Source organism: Trichosurus vulpecula, chromosome 5 (assembly GCF_011100635.1).
Source record: "Trichosurus vulpecula isolate mTriVul1 chromosome 5, mTriVul1.pri, whole genome shotgun sequence".
In the NCBI taxonomy this organism is placed as follows: Eukaryota; Metazoa; Chordata; class Mammalia; order Diprotodontia; family Phalangeridae; genus Trichosurus; species Trichosurus vulpecula.
The window spans coordinates 40,079,706-40,104,919 of NC_050577.1; the positions used below are offsets into that span (position 1 = coordinate 40,079,706).

The window sequence follows — 25,214 nt, forward strand, 5'->3', positions numbered from 1 at the left end:
CCCTTTTTTTCCTGTTCTGACCCAGCTTTCATTTCATTTTATTTTATTGTTTAGAATTTAATGCCACAAGGACACTTAAATCCCTGTAGAAGTACTGGATCAAAGTAGATGAATCCAAGGGTAACTGAAATCTTATTGTCCTTCAATTAAACTTCTTTCTACCAAACCTTTTGTCTTAAAGATGATAGCCAAATGGTGGTAAAATGTGGCAGATTTTTGGTATTTCATCTTATTTTCCTTATCCTGTTTGTGATTTGGCCCCTCATAAAGACAATTGTGAATACTAAAAAAAATTACATTAAAGGCAGAATATGGGAGAGGAAATTGAGAACCTGGGTAATCCACATATTGTTGACAAACTGAAAATTAGTTATTGAAAACATTGTATAAAAAAACTCATTATCTTTGGTACTGTGAATACTGACTTTGCATTTTGTCACTCGCATTAGACTGTCATTAGAATTGTGTCATTTTTGGAAAGGATTTGGAGGTCTAGATGATGGCAGTAAAATGAAATGAATTAGACAAAAGAATGAAGATGTAGAGGAAAGAAACTTACTAGAGCTTGAATAAAAAAGAATCAGGAAAGACTTTCACGTTATAGGGAAACACTATACAACAACCACTGACCCTCCATTTTCCAGCTCCCCTAATGACAGAAGGAAGGGCATTGGGCATACGAAGACCACAAGGAACCACAGTGTGGAACCAAGAGAATTGGTCATCTTTTTTTTTTGTTTGTTTCTTGACAGCTTAAAGCGGGGGTTCAGTCTGTCGCTGCGTGGCTTATAAATAGAGGGGTAGCCCAGACGACCTGTCTAACTCGGGTGGTTTCTTTGGTGATTTGAGGTTTCTGCCATCATAGCTGTCTTAGAAAGGTAAAACATCCCGATTTTGGCAAAGTGAGGCTAGTGAGTAATGAGAAGGAATGAGCTATGTATCTGTCACTTGGTTAGTCCACAGAACTGAGACTCTCCCATTTTGCTCTCTCTTTAGGTCGCGGTTTTTTACAGAGCCAGTCCAAGGCACAAGTTGAAAATCATTAAGGTAGGTGCCTGAAGCAGACGGTTGACCTCTGCTCGCAACTGTGCTTCTTTGTTTATACACTTTTGTTAGTTGGTAAGTTTTGAGGTTTATAATATACATTTCCTTCCTCTGTGGCTGGAAAATGACAGTGGCTTAGAAAGTAGATACAAATGGCCAGTCCTAGGGGGAGGTGTGAGTGGTGGCCAGAGAGGCTGCCTTGCTGTTGGGGCCTGAAGCTGAGCTGTTGTCAATATAGTGCTTCCATTCCAAGAATAAATATCTCCTCCACAGCGTCCTTGAGGGCTGGGAGTGACCCTTGGGTCCCGAAGGTTCTGGGACAGTCAGCCCCACCAGAAAGGCTCCAAGTGTACCCTGGCCTGGCTCAGGTTGGGGCTGCTTTGTGAGGTCAGCCAAGCTAGGATTGAAGAAAGACAGAAAAATCAATTTTTTTTTTTTTAAGAATCTTAGTATTACTTTGAATCAAGGCCTGTTACATGAAGGCTTGGTAAAGTGTGATGTAGGGATGAGAAACAGATGATGTTAAAACATATAACTGGCGTACAGAGTTAACAAAGGAAAATGGAAGATGTGGAAGAAAACTGAATGCAGTCATTTTGAAATAGAGTCAATTTTAAATTGACAGTAAGAAAGAAAATGTGTGTGTTACAACAAAAACCTGGAGCCAGGAAGCTTTTACTAATAGTGCTGTTTACGTGACATGTAAAGGTTTGGGAAAGAGCTTTACAAATTTTGTCCTCGTGACAACCCTGAGAGCTAGATGCCATTATTTTTTTTGAGAGTTTTTATTTTTAGTTTACAACACTCGGTTCTACATAATTTTGAGTTCCACATTTTCTTCACCCCCCACTCCCCCATCCCCTCTCCAAGACGGCTTGGAATCTGATATATCTTCTGTGTATAACACAGAATTATGACCAATGGAATGAATCATGAGAAAGAGGAAACAGAACCAAAAAACCCCCAAAACAAAAGAGAGGAAAAAAAAAAGGAAAAAAAAGAGCATAAAGTGTGCCTCAATCTGCATTCATACTTTATAGCTCTTTCTCTGGATGTAGATAGTATTCTCCATCATGAGTCCTTTGGAGTTGTCTTTGCACCTTGTGTTGCTGAGAAGAGCAAAGTCTGTCAGGGTTGGTCCTCACAGAATCCATATTTCTGTGGTTGTGCGTAATGTTCTCCTGGCTCTGCTCCACTCACTCAGCATTATGTCGTGTAGGTTTTTCAAGGTTGTTATGAAGTCCATATCTAGATGCCATTATTAACCTGAGGGAGACAGAGGTCAAGGGACTTGTCCAGGGTCACATAGCTAGTAAGTATCTGAGACCAGATTTGAACTCAGATCTTCTTCACTCCAGGCTGCACCTCCAACCATCTTTAATTTCAATTTAAACATAGACTGGTAACTGAATGAATAGAAGGGATGAGAGCAGGGGAAGAGTAGCAGAGGATTGAACATTGGGCACCGTGAAGATGTCCATGGTGTCTATTAGCTGGCTAAACTGAACAATTGATATGTCAGACACAGAAGAGCAATAGCATTCTTTTTTATTTAGTACCTTGCATATTACTAAGTGTTAGAAGGCAGCAAGGAATTGTAGGGAGCAATATTGAGCTTGGCATCAGACAGACCTGAGTTCAAGTCCCATCCCTGCTTGGTAGCTGCGACCCTGGGTAAGTTATCTAACCTTCATGTGCATCAGCAGTTATCTAGAACTTCTCTGCTGAGCCAGAGGAGTAGAGGGGCTTCAAAGAAATTCAGTTTGGTTTTGTTTATTTTCAGGTTCACATTATCTCCCTCCCACCTCCCAGCCCCTATTAAGAAAGCAAGAAAAACAGAGCCACATACAACAGATAGGTCAAAGCACATTTCTACGTTGGCCGTGTGCGCGTGCGTGCTTGCGTGTGGTTTTGGATTTGTGGTTTATCATTGTGTTGATCAGATTTCTAAAGTCTTTCATTTCTCTTTCTCTATAATGCTGTCATTGCATAAATTATTCATCTAGTTCTGTTCACCTCTTTCTCTGTCATTTCAGAGAGGTCATCCCCTCTGAAATTTGTCTTTTTAACACTTCTTATGGCATTAATAATAATAGCTAATATTTAAATAGCACCTACTGTGTGCATAGACTGTGCTAAGCACTTTACAGTTATTTTCATTTTCTTTTCACAACAACCCTGGGAGGCAGGTGCCCCATTTTACAGATGAGGAAACTTAAGACAAACAGATTAACCTGTCCAGGGTCACACAGAGCTAGTGTCTGGGGCCAAATTTGAACTCATGTCTTTCTTCCTGACTCCAGGCCTAGCACTCTGTGCACTATGGTGCCACCTAGCTGTAATATTCATTATACTTGTGTTTACTCATTCCCCAGTCGGAGGTCAGCCTCCTAATTTCTAATTTTTTTGCAGCCACAAAAAAGATTACATATAGATCCTTTTTTCTTTTTGAATTCTTTGGGATATAAGCTAAGTAGTGGTATAACTGGGTAAAAGCATATTCAGATTTGGTAACTTTCTTCAGGTAGTTCCAAATGCTTTTCAGAATAGCTGCATCAGTTTGCAACTCCACCAGCAGTAAACTAGAATCCCATTGTGTCTGTTTTTCCACAGGACCTCCAGCCTTTGTTATTATCGACATAAAAATTGTCCATTGCTAGGTACTTCTGTCAGTCATACTTAATAACACACAGGGACATTTTAATAACTGACTTACCTGCTTAGGGTAGGCTTGTGGGACACGAAAATCAGGGAGCCACAGGTGGCATTTTCAGAAGTCTGGTATGGGACAGGGTAGGATGGATACAATTGGAATGGTACGGAGAGCCAAAGGGGAAGGTAGAGATCTCTGCATCAGAAAGCTGGTAGCATAGGAGAAAGCTCTGTGCTGAAAAATGTTCCTTACTGTAGGCTACACGTGAGTTTTATGTGAGGCAGATTTGGGGAAGAACGGAGAAATGGTCTAATTTGGATCATTTTGTAAGTAGAAGTTAGAAATTCCAGCTCTCTTGGTTTGATATAAAATGTAGTGTAACATTGTACAATCTTAATTGTGGAAAAAAGTCATTGAAAATGGATAGATTTACCTGTAAGCCTTTCTACTGGGTTTTCTTTTTCTCCAGTCCCTCCAGAGTAATGGTTCGGTTGTAGCAATGACTGGAGATGGAGTCAATGATGCCGTTGCCTTGAAGGCTGCAGATATCGGAGTAGCGATGGGACAGGCGGGAACAGACGTTTGTAAAGAAGCTGCTGATATGATCCTGGTGGATGATGATTTTCAAACAATAATGTAAGTTTGTTTTCATAGAAGTTACTTGAAACAAAATTTTCTACCTCTCAACCAGGGAATTCCATGAGAAAATTCTATATGAGTTATTTAAATATTATCATCTAAAGGAACTTAGATGGCATACTGGAATAGAAAATAAAGCTTCTGTTTTATATGCAGATGTTTAGTATTTAGCTCCTTGAAGATAAATTTTTTCAGTTTTATCATGAATTGTAAACATTTAGCACATGTTTTCAGGGTCCTTAGCCCTGTTCCCGTTAAGATTGTGGCTATCTCATAAGGGCTTAGGATTCAACTATTCTGAAACTGAATGTTGTACTAACACCGGCGTAAGACTGAGGAGAACCTGGGGTCATCCTTCATCTTCACATATGGTTCCCCCCCCATTTGAACTTTGAAATGTCTAGAGCTGGATATGACTGACTCCACTTACAAACATGCCTGCAAGTTTCCCATCCTAAAAGTAAAACCTTCTATAGATGCTGCTATTTCCTTTTCTGCCCTGGTAGTTTTCTTATCTGTAAAAGTAAAATAATAATCTTTGTACTACCTACCTTATGCGGGGGGGGGGGAGGGGGGGGGCTGAAAATAAACCTTAGTGACTCATTGTACCATGAAGGAAAAAATAAGAATTTTAATATTTAACAGGACCAGTTACTTACATATCAGTTTATTCTTTACAAAGAATTTTCATTGCTAGTATCTCATTTTACCCATGACCTTTTGGGGCAGGCAGCACCAGTCTTACTCCCATTTTTCAGGTCAAGAAATTAAGTAACTCATAAACCCTCCAAAGTCACCCTTCACCTGATCTCCAGATCCAAAGGCCTTTTCTTGATTTTCATTTTCCTTGACCTCTCTGCAACCTCTTGACATCATCTTTTCTTTGATGTTATCTCTGGGTTTTTGGGACACCCTCTCTCCTGCTTCCCCTTCTACCTGTCTGATGGATCTTTGTCTAGGTCACGCCCACTACCCTTGAGTGTCTCACACAGGTCTCTGTCCTGGGCCCTCTTCACTTCTGCCTCTATACTAGTTCACTTGGTGATCTCGTTAGCTCCCATGGATTTAATTGCCATCTCTGTGCTGAATATTGAATCTGTTAACCTCCAGTTTCATATCTCCAACTGGCTGTCTGGTAGACATCTTTAACTCAGTATGTCCAAATCAGAACTCCTTATCTTTCCCCCCAAATCATTTCCCCCTCCCATCTTCCCTATTACTTTTGAGGGCAACATCCTCCTCCCAGCCCCTGAGGCTTACAGCCCAGGGGTCATCCTGGACTCTTTACTTCCTCTCCTCCATATCCAGGCTGTTGCCAAGATCTATTGATTTTACCTCTATAGCATCTCTCGAATATGCCCCCTTCCCTCCTCTGATGCTGCTACCCCCTTGGTGCAGACCCTTCACATGTCATTCCTGGACTATTGCCGGAGCTTCTGGATGGCCTGCCTGCCTCAAGTCTCTCCCCACTCCAATCCATCATTCATTCAGTCATTGAAGTGATTGTTGTAAAGTACAGATCTGACCATGTCACCTCTCTACTCAATAAATTCCAGTGGTTCTCTGTCACCTCTAGGAGCAAATGTAAATGCTCTGTTTGGCCTTCAAAGCCCTTCATAACCCAGCCCCCTCCTACCTTTCCCATCTTCTCACAACTTCCTTCTTAACATGTGCTCTTCAATCCAGTGACACTGACCTCTTGGCTGTTTCATAAGTAAGACACCTGGCTCTGGCTGCACCCTCCCCCCTCTCCATGCCTGGAATGCTCTCCCTCCTTCACCTCCACCTAATGGTTTCCCTGGCTTACTTCAAGTCCCAATTAAAATCCCACCTTCTATGGGAATTCTTTTCTAATCCTCAGTTACTTATTTCCAGTTTATTCTGTATGTAGCTTGAGAGGCATGTATTTATTTCCTTGCTTTCTCCCCATTAGATTGTAGGTTCCTTGAGGGGAGGGACTCTTTATTAATTGTATGTGCTTAGTATAGTGCCTGGCACATAGTAGGTGATTTTTGACTGACTGATGATTAGTAACCACTAGTAAGTGGTCAGCTCAGTGAGGACAAAAATTGTCTTTTAACTGAACTTTCATTAATGCTGAATGAGTAAGTGCCAAGTCAGAACTTAGGCTGCAAGCCTTTGGATTTGCCCTCCCTCATCCTTTCCATGGACCTGTCTTCTTGAGCAAGTGCGTGGGCCTGTGATGTCGTCGGCTTACAGATCTTCTCAGTGACTGAAACTGTAGCCCACCGCCATGTTCTCAACCTTGTGCCGCTCTTGTCCTTACCTCTTGCAGACCTTGCACAAGGCTTATGTCCAGTGTGTTGGAGGCCTTTTCTAGTTCTCTCAGCATTTGGTGGGTACCAGGGGATCACATGGGCTCTCTCTCTCTCTCCACGGGCTTTCCCGCCATGTGACCAGCTCCACCTGTCTGGCTATCATCTCTCTTTTGGATGTCCGTCTTATGCTTTAACTTGGACAATTCTGGACTGAAAGGGACTGCTGACCCCCTTGCTCTTTAGGTAATCCTCACCTTTAATTTTATGCCCTGCACCATTTACATGAGCAGGAGTTGATCAGCTATAACTAGATGATAAATTCCTTGAGTTCAGTGATCATGTCATCTTTATTATTTAGTATCTTGCACAGGGTTGATGTTTAATAAATGTTTGTGAAAGTGATGAACTAACTTAGGACAGAGGGCTTCTTTGAGAGATGAATTTTAATGACACACTGATTAAGTATTTGATCTGTTAGAAATTCATTTATTTTCAAAGTAAATTTCCCAGTTTGGGGTTGTTCTTTCAGTAGATATTTATTGATTTCTTCTCTGTCACCCTGCCTTTTTTTTCCCCTACAGTACCTAGACTGTTCTGTTTCTCTTATCTCTCCTAAAATGTGATTCCTTAAAATTGGGTTAAGTTTTAACTCACCTTATCTAATAGAAATGTTCATGCAAAATTGTTTTATGTGTTTTAGGTCTGCAATCGAAGAGGGGAAAGGGATTTACAATAACATTAAAAATTTTGTTAGATTCCAGTTGAGCACGTAAGTTGGCACCATTGTTTCTCTTAATGTTTTTTTGTTGTTGTTGTTATTAAGTTAATGCAGAATGCCTGGAAGTGGCTGTTTTCTGTTTCTGAGTGTCATGTCTACATCTGAATGTTCAGGAAAGCAGAGTAAGATTAAAGTAAAAAATATAGTTAATTTGTTTATTCTGAATCACAAATAGCGTCATTAGTAGGTCCTAGTTATAATTAGAAACGTCCACATATCTAATAGTATTTGCAACACCTTTGTACTTACGATCAGGTCTAGAATAAAGAAGTTAAAGATCGTCAGAGTTTAACAGTTGCTCATAGCTTCTTTTCGTATTTTTTTTTTGGAGGGGGGAAGGCAGGGCAGTTGGGTTTAAGTGACTTGCCTTCACACAGCTAGTAAGTGTGGCAAGTGTTTGAGGCCGGATCTGAACTCAGGTCCTCCTGACTCTGGGACTGGTGCTCTACTCACTGCGCCACCTAGCTGCCCCACATAGCTTCTTTTCTTACCAAATAAGTGCTTGGTTTTTGTCATTAATTAGTCTGTTTATGATCCTTAAACAGTGTTAATTCTGGACCTATAGATCATCACTAATTTTTAAGGGGCTTAGCAAATATGGCAATTTCCATTTGGAACCAAAACAATTTTTTTGTCTAAAGTGTGATCAAAAGCTGTATTACGAAGTACAGTATTGCGTGTTCACTTCTGAGTATTTGTTCTTCAAATGCCTGCTGTGTTTTTATCTTAGAGCTTATGATTGTTTGAATTTTAAATTTATCTTTAAAACCAAGGTATAATAATTGTTATTAAGAAATTAGTCTTGTATAATCAGCAGGAATTTGCCATGCTCACAACTTTGTTTAATGGCTTTTTTCCGCAGGAGCATTGCTGCATTAACTTTAATCTCATTGGCAACATTAATGAACTTTCCCAATCCTCTAAATGCCATGCAGATTTTGTGGATCAATATTATCATGGATGGGCCTCCAGCTCAGAGGTAATGGGCTGTTTCAAATGGAATCTGGAAAAGCAAAGGTCGTATCAGACTTAAAATGTGGACTCTTTTTATATGTTAGTTCATTATTTTTCCATACTGTGAACCCTGTTAAAAAGCTGTTTTTCATTATCTGGGAATGGTTCCATTTACAGTGATGTATGTGTGCTCAGTCCCTAACTCAGCTGCTGACTTGTGCTGAGTGACCATTGGCTAGAATGTTACTTGTGTTCTCCGTGGGAAAAGGAGGAGAGCTTACAATAGGAGAAGTGTAGTACAGATCCCATAGCAATATTTGTCAATACAGTCAGATCCTTTGCACGGCAAGACCTAAGCCCTCAGTGATGGGTTAAATATTTATTTCAAGCAATATTGGAGAAATAACTTTGAATCTAAAAGAATTTGGTCAGTTTGTGGAATTTCTGACACATTTGATTAATATTGAAATATTTTCCTCAGGGAGTGTTATACAAGTGTTTGTCTACAAAGGAATTACACATTAGAATAATAAAATTTTATTAATAGTAGTAGTACACAACTTTTTATTTGGAAATGTGGTGGAATGGAAAGAGCCTAGTGAACTCTTAACAGTATGACTCTGAGCAAACCAATTTCCTTGGGACCCAGTTTCCTCATCTGTAAAAATGAGGGGGTTGGACTACATGATCTCAGAATTTCTTTCCATCGCTCAGATTCCTTGATTCTAATTTATAGGCATTATTTCTAGGACCCAGGTAGAAATCAAATATTTGAAGTTGTTTGGTTTTTCTCTTTGCTTTGAAGCCTTGGAGTAGAGCCTGTGGATAAAGATGTGATTCGTCAACCTCCAAGAAACTGGAAGGACAGCATCTTGACCAAAAATTTGATTGTTAAAATACTGGTTTCATCAATAATCATTGTGTGTGGAACTTTATTTGTCTTCTGGAGAGAGGTAGGAATACAGAGCAGAACATTCCCATCCTCAGTAATGAGACTCAGATTAGTCTTAATGCTACCAAAATCATGATCTAGGAGGGCAAGGGGCAGGGGGAGGTATCAGTAGTGAAGAAGTAAAGGAGAAAATGTTCTCCTTTAACAGTTTGAGAATAACATGGTGGCTCTAGTTTTCTCTTTGCTCCTTCAGGGTGGGCAGGTTAGGTAGTGTTTAGATGTACTTATTATTTGATAATACCTTAAGTTTTCTTTCTTTTTCTTTTCTTTTCCAGCATGAAAGATAGGGCAGGGCCTTATTATTTAGGCTTCCTTGGAGAGTCTTTAAAATGGTGGCCTCTTGTTCACTAAAAATCCAATTAGAGCAACAGAGGTCATTGAAAATGTCCACTATGTGAACGTTCTTAGCTTTTTCTAAAAATGAGGTTGTGCATATGCTTATGGGATGATTTATTTAAATGACTTGTGAGAAATTTGATTCAGGGTGGTTTTTTTTTTCAATGTTTTGTGCCTTAGAGTACAATTGTTTAGTAAGACGATAAAGGAAATGCTCCTCTTTAAAGTGCATGCTGAGTTCAGGCATTCAGAGCAGCTCCTAAGGAGGCTGTTTCCCTTTTTCCTCTTGGCAGCTACGGGACAATGTGATAACACCTCGAGATACAACGATGACTTTCACTTGCTTTGTATTTTTTGACATGTTCAACGCTCTCAGTTCCAGATCACAGGTATGCCACTGACTTAATACTTAGGGAGCTGGTTCAGTGGGTTACTCCATTATTGAGGCCAGATCCTTCCTGTACCATGGCCACAGATTCCAACCCCAAGTAGCTTTCTTGCAAATTCCTATTATTGGTTACAAAAGAGACTAGGAAAGAGTTAATGAATGATCAGTTCAGAACTTTAGCAATACAGAAAAAGCAGCACAGAGTCTTTATATATGCCCTGTGAACGTCAGCCATACCTTCTAGGGGGTCCAGTGGCTAGAGCGCTAGACCTGGTGTCAGGAAGACCTGACTAACCGGCTGTTTGCCCCTGGGCAAGTCACTGTACCCCTGCCCCAGTTTTCCCATCTGTAATATGGGGATAATAATAAACCTGCCTCCCTGGGTTGTCCTGAGGATAAAATGAGATATTTGTAAAATGTAAAATAATTTGTAAAAAATTTGTAAAATAAACTCAGTACTCCTAGTAGTAGCAGCATATAAACATGGTGGTACAAATTCTACATATGCTTAAGCCACACATAGCTGCATATAAGCTCAGGTCCCCCGAAGGGTTTAATCTTTGGGGTGGAAATACATGTTTTTCTCATTAAGCTGTTGCTGGAGTGATGTGCTATGAGATTTAATTTCGACTGGTTTTTGTTTTTTTTCCTCGCAAGTTTAATTTTTCCCCAGGTGAGAAGTGTTTTTGCAAGATTGAAATGTTTTAATACACACCATCCTGAAAAGTCTTGATAAGATAGAATGCTTCATAAGTTTCAAGTTAACAGGATTTTTCTATATCAAGTAATTAGAGGGCAAATTAGAGCAGTGCATTGTCTTTATGTCTCCTTCAAGCCAAAGACCAAGAAAAATAGGACCTGAGCTGCCGTTTGGGACTTGCCCACATTTTATTGTACTTTGGCCTAGTACCTAGCTACGTTACTCCTGGTTCATAGTGCCATCATTGTCAGTGTACATACAGAAAACATCGTAGAGTCCATTTTGGTTAGTATTAACACAAGTCACAGAGTTAAATATTAGACCCCCTAGATGCATTTTATAAACTCAGTCTTTTATATCTTACAGTTATGATCCATCATTTGGGAATTTTTAATTTAAATTTTGCAAAAGCAGATTAGATGAAACAAGAAACAGAAAAAGTGAAGTTGAAAATTTTTAACTTTTTTTTCCATCAATAAAAAATTTTATATTTCTCCTTTTTAAAAAATGTTTTTTTAGAATGATATATGATAGTAAAACTTTTGTCAAGTACACAGTGTTTAAAAATAAATGTAAATTAATTTAAGGTTGAAACAAAGTTTCTAAGGGTTCATTGAAAGTCCACTAAATATATTTATCCCTGTAGCATCCCACTGTATTAATTTCTAAGTACAGTATTATTTCTTCAATCTTGACTGAGGGAATTAGTTAACTCTAAATTATTTAAAAGGTGTAATTAGGAAATATATTTTAATGCTATATATTACTTTCAAGAATATAAGCTATGAGGAGAAGCCAGGGCAAAGATGTTACTTAGTACTAGTAGTTAAGGGATGTGCTTTAGTGAAGAGTCAAGTTTTTACATAGAGTGCATTAATCATTTGTGATATGTCTTTATGTAAGGATCCTGCCATTAGAGTTCTCTGTGTAAAAGTAACAATTTACCAGGCTTGTTTTATTGTATTTGCTAGGCGAACCATTTTTTCATAGTCTGACTATTGCTTACCTTTCTGCCATGTGAATTATTACAAATTTCTTATTACTGGTATCTCATTTAACAATGTTTTCAGTTCTTCCTGTGTAAGTGTTCAGAAGTACAGTTTAATTTTGAAGAATCATTTTGACCTTTTTTAGTGTCATGGGCTCCTTAAAGGGTAGAGAGGGAAGGGGGAAAGCAAGGCAGCCGTAGACATTGGTCAGCCCTGCCTACACCTTTTTAATCTTACATGAGATTTGAACTTGTCGACATAGAGTTCTTACCAAGAATATAAGCGTAGAAATCATGTAACTGTGTTGTTCTATTTTCAGACCAAGTCTGTGTTTGAAACTGGACTCTGCAGTAATAAAATGTTTTGTTACGCTGTACTTGGATCCATCATGGGGCAATTGCTAGTTATTTATTTCCCCCCACTTCAGAAAGTTTTTCAGACTGAGAGCCTCAGCGTACTAGGTAAGGAAAAGAAATAACTATATAGAATATGGAGAATGCTTATAGTTATTAAGATCAAGGTCACCACTGATAGGTCTGTGAAGTTTTCAAGGCTTTTTCAATTGAAAAGGATGTCTACTACTCTTTCCTTTGGGTTGGTGAAGGGGAAGCCGACCCCTAATTCACAATTAGGCCTCTAACAGCTACACATTGGGACTTCCCCACATACCAACGTAGGATATAAAATTGTGCATTTTCTTTGTAAACATTTTGAACCACTCACTACAAAATATTGTTTCTGTGGAAGGCTTCATTGGAATGTAGATCATATGAACAAATTCTGCTGCCATCAAAGTTTTTCTTATTTCAGATTCCTTTCAAACATGAGCTAGTTTTGATTTCTTTGTACACCTGCTTCACCCTTAACATTTGTTTAACTAACTGTGGCTTTAAAAGGAAAGCAGACAATCAGTGTGCTTGTTGTTTTAAAGCCATCTTCCTTTATTTAAAAAAAAGATTTATTACTCTTTATAGAAGAGTAGGATAGATGCCAGCACCTCCCTGGTCTCTCTAGATCTTTTTCAGTAAAATACCTGGAACCACTGATAGTAGCTCTTTGTCTTCCACTGGAACTCTGGAAAGGATGGTCACCCGAGATGACTTTGCAGTCGAGTGGAAGAGAGTCCTGGACTAGGCATCAGGAGACCTGGATGGCTATTAATAGTTGACATTTCTATAGCACTCAATAGTTTGAGAAGTACTTTGCGCACCCTGTCACATAGTACAAGTACTGTTCTCTCCATTTTAGAGATGAGAACCCTGAGGTGCTAGTAAGTTGTGTGGTAATACAGGAAGTTAGTGTCAGAGCCAGAATTGGAACTGCCAACGTCTAACTCAGGCTGCCCTGACCTCTGCTGCAGTACAGCATGGTAGAGTACAGTGCATGTTTGTTAAGAGCCAGGCACTCTGCTGAGCTCTGGGGAATTGAAGAGGAAAAGGAAAAGTGGTCCCTGCTTTTCTCTAAAGGTAGAAGCCATACTGGAGCAGGGAGCCAGGGGCGGGCAAGGGGTGGGGGATAGCCTGGAATCCACAGAGTGCCCTTGATGGGAAATGAAGCCTTGGCTGGCCTCCCGAGCCCCCTGTGCAGTACTCCTGAGGCTCAGCCTCCTTGCTCATCTTTACCATGGGCATGCCCCACCTCATGCCTTGTCACTTGAAGGGCTCTGTTCACACCCCATGTGTATCTGAGCTCCCCAACTTCACAGGCTCAGAGGGTGAGAAGGCGCTCTTACAGCCAGCAGGTGCCACAGAAAGGTCCACTGGCATGGGCCAGCCAGGTGCCTCGCAGACACAGCTGTGTCCCAGATGACTTTCAGGAGCTAACCCTGGCTTCTGTCTTTCAGACCTGCTCTTCCTGCTGGGCCTCACTTCCTCGGTGTGCATAGTGTCCGAAATCATCAAGAAGGTGGAGAGGAGAAGGGACAGGAGCCCAAAGCACGGCCCTTCCACGTCATCGTCCTCCTCCTCCTCGTTTCTTGACGTGTGATGCATATTGCATCCTTTATCTGCGAGTGCGAGCGAGCTAGGAGCTGCGGCCTGAGGATGTGCTGGAGAGGCAGCGTCGTGGGGGGCTCTGAGGACACGTTCGGAATGTCTTCACGTGAACATTGACATTAGAGATGGCTGAAGGAGCGAGACTTCACCCGCCCTGCCTGCTGCTGAGAGTCGCCGACAGATTATGCAACTTGGATATCATTTTCCTTGATAAAATTGGCTTCTGGGATGGGAACTTTATGAAGTCTGTAGGAGGTTAATTTAAAACAAATGAGGATGAGGAAGGAAAATGGCAAAGCCTGACCCACCTTCTGCACTTAAGAGGTCTGACTGTATAGATAAACTGTCCATCTTAGATATAAATATTTTAGTTCTTTTTTATTTTTAAATATTGTATTACTTTATGGTGGTGGGGCTTTGTTACTAATACACGAATAAATTTAACCCTTTAAAAGGCATTCTCTTTGGTTTAGACATGGAGTCACAGGAGTGAGTGCCAGACTTCAGCTACTGTATTTATTTACTTTATTTTGCCATGTAAACAGCTCCAGTTCTCGTTGCTGCCACTTTGGTATCCTATGGGGTTTTTTGCACAGGATGTGACCACTGTCGGATCACTGTTTTCTTTTCTTTCTTTTTGTGATTGAAAAACCTATACTGCGATTTGAAGTAAATGTTTGCTTTTCATAGTAAGTGTATATGCTTGCATTTTCTTTGGAGATGTGAATCTTTGGGGTCAAGCAAAACCTTCACACGTCTGGGCTCGGGATCATTAAGTGGCCCAAAGTTAGGACAGTCCAATAACTTTTCTTCCCTTTCTGGGTCAACACGATTGTTATGCTGAGCCACAGCTAAACATGTAAGCCAGTGGTTGGCTCAAGTTTATAATGAATTGTATTAATGTGCTATATACATCCTTCTCTTTTCAAATCATAATACCCTTCATCACATAGCGTCATCATTTCTTAAAGTCCAAGATGCCTCAGGAATTTCAGCTTGGATAATTTTTTACTCTTATTTAATTGTTATTTTTAATAATTGTCCTGTAACTTTTCATGTGGCCTTTCTTTAAATCGTACAATCTGTTTTAAAAACAAAACCAAAAGTCATTAATTTAGATATAAATAAAGGATTCCTTTTTGCACAGGAGAGAGAGGCATTCCATGTCCCTCTTATAGCTCCTCTAGTCACTTGGAGCCTACTTTCTGCCTTTGTGTGTCTTTCTCCTCTCTCCTTATTTCCACCAATCCTGTCTGAGTTGGCAAGTTGGAGAAACAGTAGGGGATTCATTTTCTGAATACTTCCATTCACTCAAAACTAGTCATACAGCAAACATACTCAGAATAGATATTCATTTTTGGGTGCAGAGAAGATTCGAAATTGGAAATTTGATGCAGATTTTCTGACTCCCTGCTGAGTATTTTTAACTTGCAGCAAAAATAAATCTTAAAAAGTACTTGTTTAGTTTTTCTTAAACTACTCAATTTTAAAAATATTTTTTTCCACAGTTAAATAGCATTCTGTATTCTTGTAAAGTGTGGGAGGATGCCAGCTTAATCACTAAGATTAAATAATAAACATTAAAGCGTAAGTAATTGCCCTTGGGGGATTACTGACGGTAACATAAAGAAACTCTGTCCTTGGGTTTACTCATTAGAAAGCTCCTGAGCTTAGACAACAACTCATGCCTCACTTTGTCTTTTAATGCTAAATGATTAGGGGCTATGATGCTTTCTTTCAGTTAGTTAATTTAGCTTGGAATCAGTATGTTTCATCAGATATGTCTAGATGGAAATTAAAGGTCATATTTAGTCTTCATTAGAGATTTCTAACTACCTATCCATATCACTAAGCATTTTCTCCTTTGCCGTAGATGGACTTGAAGTGTGCTGTCAAAACTGGAGCCTTTGTCCTTTATTTCATAGATATTATTTCCCTGTTGGACAGTTGAGGTTGAAATGAGGTTGCCTGTCCTCATTCTCAGTTATTGAGGTGACAAGTTTTTTCTTTTATCAGCCATGTTCATGTATTAGTGACATCTTCCAGACGTCATTGTAAGCCAGTATTTGGAATTACTTGTTAAAATGTTGTCAGAGAAATTAGGGAATGTGTGTAAATATGTTACATAGACTGACTTCCAAAGTGAGAATACAAAACTGCAGTAGAGAAATATTCACAAAGATGTCTACTTGGAGTAGTATGGATCGTTTAAAGGCATGGAGATTTAACCTCATGCCTTAGATCTCTTAGAGGCTTTGGCCATACTCAGTCAACAAACTTTTAATTAAGGAGTTGCATTGTTACAGCACACCATACTGAGAGGATGTGGAGTTTAGATAAGACACAGTTCCAGCCTCCGTGGCCTTGACAGTCTTAATAAAGAAGACAAGATATACAGTGTTTACTTGAGAAGTATGTTCATATTGCCAAGCAAAATTCTAGGTGAGGTTTAAGTGTGAAAAGTGATTAGTGGGGGCAGGGAGAACTTAGAGAAGACTGACTAAAGGCTGACTAACTTTTCATTCCCTCTACACTACTGGATGAGGTTATCTAGCCATAAAAGGACCAAAATGTAATGGGAAAGAAGTGAACAAAAGAAGCTTGGATAATCCACAAACCTGTAACTGGCAAGCAGTCGACCACTGACCGCTAAAATGATTTCAAGCATCTGTATCTCTATCTCTGTGGGTATCTCACCACTCCACTGATACCGAGTCCTGTCCTTTCATGCCTTACTAGACTGGGTGAGTTGCTGTGGCCAAAACTATGAGACCCTACGGCCAACTTTTGGGTAAGTAACCTTTGGATTTAGCTGATTTGATTCTTGAGGGAAAGACTTAGAGTTTACGTTGGGGGCCGTGCTACGACTCCTTCACGTGGTGGAGGATCTGCTTGCGTTCCACCAGCACAGCCTTTGAGAATCCCATGTCATTTCCACGTTATAATGAGGCCCTTCACTGGAGGTGAGGCAGATTAAAGCAAGCAGCTTGATGAGTATCTTTCTGCTGAACTTGGATTAAGCATCGGGAGAGGCACCGGCTGGAGTGCCTGGCTCTGAGAGTGACTGGCTTGTATGTTTGTAGTGAATCACGACCTCTAATGAACATGCCCCACTTTACAGCAGCATGCCGCGTGCTTTTTTAAACATAATCTTGATTTTCGTCCTTTTCCCTTTCAGATGGGTTCCTGAAACTATGCATGAATCTAGTAGGTTCATAGGATTTGGAACTAGCTAAAAATGTCCTCAGTGGTCATCTAGGCCAACCCCCTCATGTTTCAGATAAGAAAATGAAAACCAGAGGAACTTCCCTCAGGGTCACCAAGGGGGTAAAGTAAGAAGCCTGGTCCTCTTCACTCCAGACCTAGTGCTCTTCTTTTTAATGTAAAGTCACACTTCCTCTTGGATTTTCTTTAAATTCCGAACCCCCCCCCCCCCCGCCCCAGGAAAAATCACAAAATTCACAGTTCAGCCTACTTCCCCCAACATTCCTGCTAGGTCACTGGTAAAGGAGTGACCCTGGCTTCTTCAAGGCCATGTCAGAAGAACATGAGCACTTCCAAATCCCACCAGGCCCCAGTGCTTTTGAACATTGGTCCAGGACTAATGACAGATTTGTCCACACAAACAACTTGCTTCAGTTTGGAGAGGCAATCACCAGAAGGTTGGTCGTTACATGACTGCTTGGCCACAATGGGTATGACATCTTTAGTGTAGTAGAGAGGGTATGATATGTTAGGGTGGAGGAAAGACTCAAACTGTTACCACAGTACATCTTAAAGTGTTCAAGAAGCCTTACTTGGGCACAGTCTGGCTTTATTTGCATTTAATTTGCCCCACCCAAATCCTGGAAGAAGAAAAATGGGTTATGGATTCATTACAAAAAGTTGGCACGTAGTCATTTTGTATGCATTTATTCAGAAACAGATGTGTATGTTAAAATACACGAGACAATTCTTGTCTGTCTGGTTGGAACATCTCACTGACTCATGGGCTTTAGAAGCCACGGATATGATGGTTTACATCATTTCTTTTTTAACTTTGGCATCACTACTGTAGGCAATCACCACTGCCTTTGACCTATGCTGGATATTTCCCTACCCCTACAATAAAGATCTGTTATTGCTAACATGCTCTCCCCATGTCAGGGCTCAGTGAGAGGTAATTTATGATCAGTCAACAAACACTTATTACATGCTTGCTATGTGCTGGGCACCGGGCTAGATGCTAGGGATAGAAAGACAAAAAGTAATCCCTGGCCTCAAGAAGCTCCCCATCTAATGGGGGAGATATTATGCAGACAACCATGTGTTCACAAGATCCAGGCAGTGTAATGGAAGGTAATTTTGAAGGGAAGGCACTAGCAGTGTGAGGACCTACTGGGAACTAGTATTTTCTTTTTTTTTTTTTTTTTGCTCATGTTTGTTTTATTTAATATTTTTAGTTTTCAGCATTGATTTTCACAAGAGTTTGAAGTACATATTTTCACCCCATTTCTCCCCCCCCACTCCAAGATGGCGTATATTCTGATTGCCCCGTTCCCCAGTTAGCCCTCCCTTCTGTCACCCCACTCCCCCCCATCCCCTTTCCCCTTACTTGTAGGGCAAGATAGATTTCAATGCCCCATTGCCTGTATATCTTATTTCCTAGTTGCATTCAAAAACTTTTATTTTGAACATCTGCTTTTAAAACTTTTGAGTTCCTAATTCTCACCCCTCATCCCTCCCCACCCACCCTCCCCAAGAAGGCAAGCAATTCAATATAGGCCACATGTGTATCATCAGGTAAAACCCTTCCACAATACTCATGTTGTGAAAGACTATATTTTGCTCCTTCCTATCCTATCCCCGTTTATTCAGTTTTCTCCCTTGACCCTGTCCCTTTTCAAAAGTGTTTGCTTTTGATAACCGCCTCCCCCATCTGCCCTCCCTTCTATCATCCCCCTCTTTTTTATCTCCTTCCTCCTTTCATGTGGGGTAAGATACCCATTTGAGTGTGTATGTTATTCCCTCCTCAGGTCAAATCTGATGAGAGTAAGATTCATTATTCCCCCTCACCTGCCCCCTTCCCTTCCAACAGAACTGCTTTTTCTTGCCACTTTTATGCGAGATAATTTACCCCATTCTATCTCTCCCTTTCTCCCTCTCTCAATATATTCCTCTCATCTCTTAATTTGATTTTATTTTCTATAGATATCATCCCTTCATATTCAACTCACTCTGCGCGCTTGTGCTCGCTCTCTGTGTGTGTATATATAGATATATGTATTCCCTTCAGCTACCCTAATACTGAGGTCTCATGAATTATACACATCATCTTTCCATGTAGGAATGTAAACAAAACAGTTCAACTTTAGTAAGCCCCTTATGATTTCTCTTTCTTGTTTACCTTTTCATGCTTCTCTTGATTCTTGTGTTTGAAAGTCACATTTTCTTTCAGCTCTGGTCTTTTCACTGAGAAAGCTTGAAAATCCATCTTTGGCCTTGGAGCATGATACTCAGTTTTGCTGGGTAGGTGATTCTTGGTTTTAATCCTAGCTCCATTGACCTCCGGAATATCATATTCCGAGCCTTTAATGTAGAAGCCGCTAGATCTTGTATTATCCTGATTGTGTTTCCACAATACTCAAATTGTTTCTTTCTGGCTGCTTGCAGTATTTTCTCCTTGATCTGGGAGCTCTGGCATTTGGCAACAATATTCCTAGGAGTTTTCTTTTTGGGATCTTTTTGAGGAGGCGATCTGTGGATTCTTTCAATTTCTGTTTTACCCTCTGGCTCCAGAATATCAGGGCAATTTTCCTTGATAATTTCTTGAAAGATGATATCTAGGCTCTTTTTTTGATCATGGCTTTCAAATGGTCCAATAATTTTTAAATTATCTCTCCTGGATCTGTTTTTCAGGTCAGTGGTTTTTCCAATGAGATATTTCACATTGTCTTCCATTTTTCCATTCCTTTGGTTCTGTTTTATAATATCTTGATTTCTCACAAAGTCACTAGCTTCCACTTGCTCCAATCTGATTTTTAAGGTGGTATTTTCTTCAGTGGTCTTTTGGACCTCCTTTTCCATTTGGCTAATTCTGCCTTTCAAGGTATTCTTCTCCTCATTAGCTTTTTGGAGTTCTTTTGCCATTTGAGTTAGTCTATTTTTTAAGGTTTTGTTTTCTTCAGTATTTTTTTGGGTCTCCTTTAGCAAGTCATTGACTTGTTTTTCATGGTTTTCTCGCATCATTCTCATTTCTCTTCCCAATTTTTCCTCTACTTCTCTAACTTGCTTTTCCATATCCTTTTGAGCTCTTTCATGGCCTGAGACCAGTTCATGTTTTTCTTGGAGGCTTTTGATGTAGGCTCTTTGACTTTGTTGACTTCTTCTGGTTGTAGGTTTTGGTCTTCTTTGTCACCGAAGAAAGATTCCAAAGTCTGAGTCTGAATCTGAGTCCATTTTCACTGCCTGGCCACGTTCCCAGCCAACTACTTGACCCTTGAATTTTTTGTCAGGGTATGACTGCTTGTAGAGTAGAGAGTACTTTGTTCTAAGCTTGAGGGTATGCACAGTTGTTTTCAGAGCTGTTTCTACACAGCAAGCTGCCACACCAGCACTCCTTCCCCAAGAACCGCCAACCCACACCACGACTCAGATCTGAGCAGCCCCTGCACTCCTGCTCTGATCTGCCACTTAATTCCCCCCATCAGGTGGGCCTGGGGCCTGAAGCAACTGCAGCTGTAGTTCTGTAGCTGCACCTCCTCTGCTGCCCCCCTGGGTGGTGGCCAAACCAGGTACTCCTTTCACTCTGTCCCCACAGTTTTTTCCCACTAACCTTCTCTATTATCTTTGGTGTTTGTGGGTTGAGAAGTCTGGTAACTGCCACAGCTCACTGATTCAGGGTGCTGGGCCCTGTTCCGTCTGGCTCCTCGTCTGGTTGGTCCTGCCACTGCCCACGCTGGGCTCTGCTACGCTCCACTCTCAGTTCCATGCAATAAACCTTACCCAGTGATCATCCAGGCTGTCCTGGGCTGCAGCCCTGCATCCCTCTGCTATTCTGTGGGTTCTGCAGTTCTAGAATTTGTTCAAAGCCATTTTTATGGGTGTTTGGAGGGTCCTGGGGGAGAGCCCTAGGCAAGTCCCTGCTTTCCACCCGCCGTCTTGGCTCTGCCCCCCTCAATTTCTGGGAATTAGTATTTTCACTGAGTTTTGAAGGAAGCCAGGGAATCCAGGAGGTGGATGTGAAGAGTCTGGAGCTGGACCATCCTTGTGTGAGAAACAAGTAGGCCGGTTTTGCTAGGTCTCTGAGTACGTGGGGGAGGATAAGGTTTAATAAGACTGGAAAGGTGGGAAGGGGCCATGGTACAAAGGGCTTTCAGTGTCAGAGGACTTTGTATTTGATTCTGGAGGTCCTAGGGAGTCACTGGAGTCTGAGTTGGAGAGGGACATGGTCAGACCTAAACTTAATTAAGATCCTTCTGGCAGCTGAGTGGTAGATGCTTGGAGTAGGAGAGACTTGGGGCAAAAAGTAACTAATACTCAGAACATTTAGCATGTGCTAACTGTGTCATCAGAGATTTTTAAAAATGTTTTCACTGGAAAGAGTGGTGAGAACACTGGATATGGAGTCAGGGCCTAGATTCAGAGTCCAGGTGTGTTTGTAGTCCTGGGCCTCAATTCCCTTAGCTACAGAATGAAAGGGCTGGATGAGGCAATATCAATCCCTTTCCAGCTCTGATTCCCATGATCCTCCTTGAATGCAGTTCAAAGTTCTCTGCCCTTCCAGTTAAATCCCCAAGCTCTAAAGAACAATTCTGACCCCAGTATAGCATTTACAAACCCATCACTGAGCCTGGCACATATAGAATGTTTGTTGGGAATAGCATGTTTATGGTGGTGTTGGGTAAACATCCTGCATTGAGCAAGATGGCATCAGAATAGAACAGTTGCCAAACTCAAATAGAAATGGATCTGTCCAGGCAGCATAATGACTTAGATTCTTAGAAAACCATAAACTAACATTACCTAGATTGTGTTGTAGAGTGAGTTCCTGTCAAGGATAGCCTGACCTGGAATGGTCACTGAGGCCACTTTGAAATCTAAGATTCTCTGATACCATGAGAGCCACCAGTAGTACTGTACTTGGTTCCCTAAATTTATGAAGGGTAGAGACTTCTCTAAAATTTTAACAGGGCATTCCCTCCACCCCCTTGAAATGAGGTGGGTTGAGCAGGACAAGGCAAGAGGTAACAAGGGTATGCCAGCATGTGTAAGGGTGGCCAACATATTTGATGTTTAATGACCGTAGGGCAGAAATGTTTAAGAAGAATGGGCTGAAGACTTAAAAGCTACATCCAATTCTTACGATTTTCAAAAAGATCATTTTATTTCATTTATTAACCTAGTAACCACAGATGGGTTTCTGAGATGAATTTTGATTAGAGACTTGTAGTGAAGTTCTGTTCAGTTTTCCCCCTTAAAATATTGAAATTATCTTTAAAAAATAAATAAAACTGAATCCAATCATATTTAGCTGTGTCAGAAATACCTATGAGGTTGACTATGTGGCCCCAATGTCTCACAAAGCATTCGAATATGAACCAGATCCCTAATCTGTATTTCTACCCCCTATATATTTACTATGACAAAGTAAGCTGACTTACATTGTCCAAGGGGATAATGTAAAAGAAGGGAGTTGCGTTTCTCCATGCAGGTTTTTAAAAATTTGGGCAGCATCCCAAAGACAAGTGATGATCCAATATGGCTGACATCAGGAGACCAAATCGTGGCTCTATCGAATCGAGTTTGCTTTTAAAATGAGTCTTTATTACTGAGGTAACTGACTGGAAAGCAATTACCTCAGAAGCATCAGTAGGACATCTGTTCCTTTAACATTTGGCAGGATATAGATCTCTATGGTAGGGGCATCAGGCATGTAGCAGCAAAATTATCCTGTATACCACTGGAATAAATGTTGGTAAGCCATTATCATTAGCCTTGGGAATAGCTGCTTGCTCAGAACAAATCCCAGTCTATGCCAGGTGAGTGGAAAGTGATGCTGAGCTCATCATTTTATTTGCCATTCACGTCCCATGGAGAAGGTAGGCTGGCTTGTATGGTACTCATTAGCAAATCTCTGCTTACGGAGGCATAGTACATTGAACCATGGGATTTTATTGCTAGAAAAAAAAGTAGACGTCAGAGTCCAATCCTCTCGTTTGGTAAATAAAAGAAAAAAAACACCCTGTTTTTTATCTTATATGTAAGTTTTGCCACCCATGAGAGGAAAGCGATTGAACATTAAAACTGCCATTTGTTTTGATCTTTAGAAATGTTTTTGTATAATAGAGCATACTGTGGTCCATTTGAGTTCTGTTCTAACAGAATTTTAAAATGTAAGAAAGAACAGGGAAAAAAATAATTCCACAAACAGCTGACTTTTCCATTCTTTACCCTCCTTCGTCCAATTATCTGATTCTCCTATAAAATCCAAGTCCTGGCAAAGGCCCTAACGGTGTCTCCACTTGCTTTCTCTCACTCTCTTAACTCTGCACCTTATTAAGCTTTAATCACTGAATAGGTGCTGCCTCAAACTGAGACCTGTTAGAGACCTTAGCTTGAAAAGGCCAGGGTCTCTCAGTGCATCCAGGGCCATCTCCAGTCATCCTGATCTGTATCTGACCAATGGACCCAGATGGCTCTGGAGGAGAAGATGAGGCTTAAATCCAAATCATGTGCATGTCATGGCATCACCTCCCTGATGTCATGATCCTCTTCGAGAATGAAGGACAAACAGCAGTAGCAACTCTGTATAGTTAGTATTAGGTTAGGGAAGGGAACAAACATTTATTAAGAGTCTACTTTGTGCTAGGCACTGGGCTAAGTAGGTGGCGCAGTGAGCAGAGCACTGGCCCTGGAGTCAGGAGGACCTGAGTTCAAATCCGGCCTCAGACACTTGACACACTAGCTGTGTGACCTTGGACAAGTCACTTAACCCCAATTGCACTGCCTTCCCCCCTCAAAAAAAACTCATTTGATCTTCAAAACCACTCTGGGAGGTAGGTGCTATTATTATCCCCACTTTACAGACAAAGGTTAAGTGACCTGCCCAGGGTCACTCAGTGTCTCAGCTTAGATTTGAACTCAGGTCTTCCTGACTTCACATCCAGAACTCTACCTGCTGCACTAACATTATTTACATCTTAATTGGTGAATCTTACCCACTAAGTCTTGCCCCGGGATAATTTTGGCGGGGGGTGGGTGGGGGGGAAGTTTGATGAGATGCAGGTATGGTAGACTGGTGGGGAAAATGGTAGACTGGTGGGGAAAATGCTAGATTTTAACTCCAAGAATCATGGCGTTAAAACCCTGGACCTTCCCCTCACCCCCAACGTGGACCTTGCATGTCATTCACCTTCTCTAGGATCCCACCACCTCATCTGTGAAACAAAGATGCTGGATGTGATGTGACGCTTCTGCACGTAGGTGGCGGATGGATGTGATGGTTCTGTATGCCTCAGGATAGATGATGCCCCAAAGAATAAGGAATTACAAAACCTTAGCCCAGGCACTCTGCCTCCAAGGCCGGTGCACTTTCCACCCTGCTGTTGTCTAGCCCTGAAGGTGAGCGTTCAGTACATCTCCAATGGTGTATCTGAGGGGCAGCTGGGGCGCAGCGAGCAGAGCACCGGCCCTGGAGTCCAGTCCGGCCTCAGACGCTTGATACCCTTACTAGCTGTGTGACCTAACCCCAAATGCCCTGCCTTCCCCCTCCAAAAACAAAAACGTCAAATGGTGTACGTGAGTACTGAGCATCATACATTTCTAGCTAGCTTGCTTTTTATACCAAATTGTTTAAACCAAGACCTCACCCAGCAGGTAGAGCCCCCACCTGTCAGAGTCGCTTTGGAGACTAAGTGTCAGCTAGCTGGCTGTTTTCAAACATAAGCAAAGATTGGTAGGAATTACAGTGATATTAATAATACAACTTTTCATCCCCCAGGGTCGTGAGGATGAGATATTTAAGTTGCTAAATGCTAGCCGCTATTGTTATTGTATTATTATTATTGCTATAATAATCACTATTATGCCTTCTGGGATGTGCAGGCCTTGATAAAATTTAAAATACTTTTTTACATGGATTATGGGGTGGCAGCAGAGGATAAGTGGAAAGAAAGCCGCACATTGACTAGAAGGACCCAGGTTCGGATTCTGAGCCTGCCATTTACTACTTGTGTGACTTGGGGAAAATCACTTCAGCTCTCTGGTTCTCAGTCTCTTCACCTGCAAAATGAGGGTGTGGACTCGATGACCTCTAAACGTTCTTTACAACTTTTCATCTATGATCCTATGATTTCATTTTGTCCTTAACAGATTGGAAGACTGCCAACTTGCTTCTTTCCAAATGTTGAAGTCCCTATCTGAATTTTTTCTATAGCTAGGTTTGGCCTAGATTTAAACATAAATTGCAACCATGAAGAAAAGGAGCAAAGGCAGTTATCATCTGTGGCTCAGTAAAATGGCTGTGGA

At 41.0% G+C, this 25,214-nt stretch overlaps 1 protein-coding gene across 2 annotated transcripts in view; it reads left to right on the plus strand.

Annotated features, from left to right (window-relative positions):
• ATP2C1 (ATPase secretory pathway Ca2+ transporting 1) overlaps window positions 1-14,404 on the plus strand; it is a 108,141-nt gene extending 93,737 nt beyond the window's left edge. Inside the window, exons 21-28 of one of the 2 annotated variants that reach the window (XM_036759225.1) lie at window positions 997-1,047; window positions 4,167-4,333; window positions 7,316-7,384; window positions 8,256-8,372; window positions 9,153-9,300; window positions 9,929-10,024; window positions 12,032-12,173; window positions 13,556-14,404. In XM_036759225.1, coding sequence (XP_036615120.1) covers window positions 997-1,047; window positions 4,167-4,333; window positions 7,316-7,384; window positions 8,256-8,372; window positions 9,153-9,300; window positions 9,929-10,024; window positions 12,032-12,173; window positions 13,556-13,698 — 933 coding nt within the window. In that variant the 3' untranslated portion in view covers window positions 13,699-14,404. The remainder of the gene's footprint in view (window positions 1-996; window positions 1,048-4,166; window positions 4,334-7,315; window positions 7,385-8,255; window positions 8,373-9,152; window positions 9,301-9,928; window positions 10,025-12,031; window positions 12,174-13,555) is intronic. The other variant, XM_036759226.1, reaches the window with a different exon arrangement.
• Window positions 14,405-25,214: the final 10,810 nt, after the last annotated feature.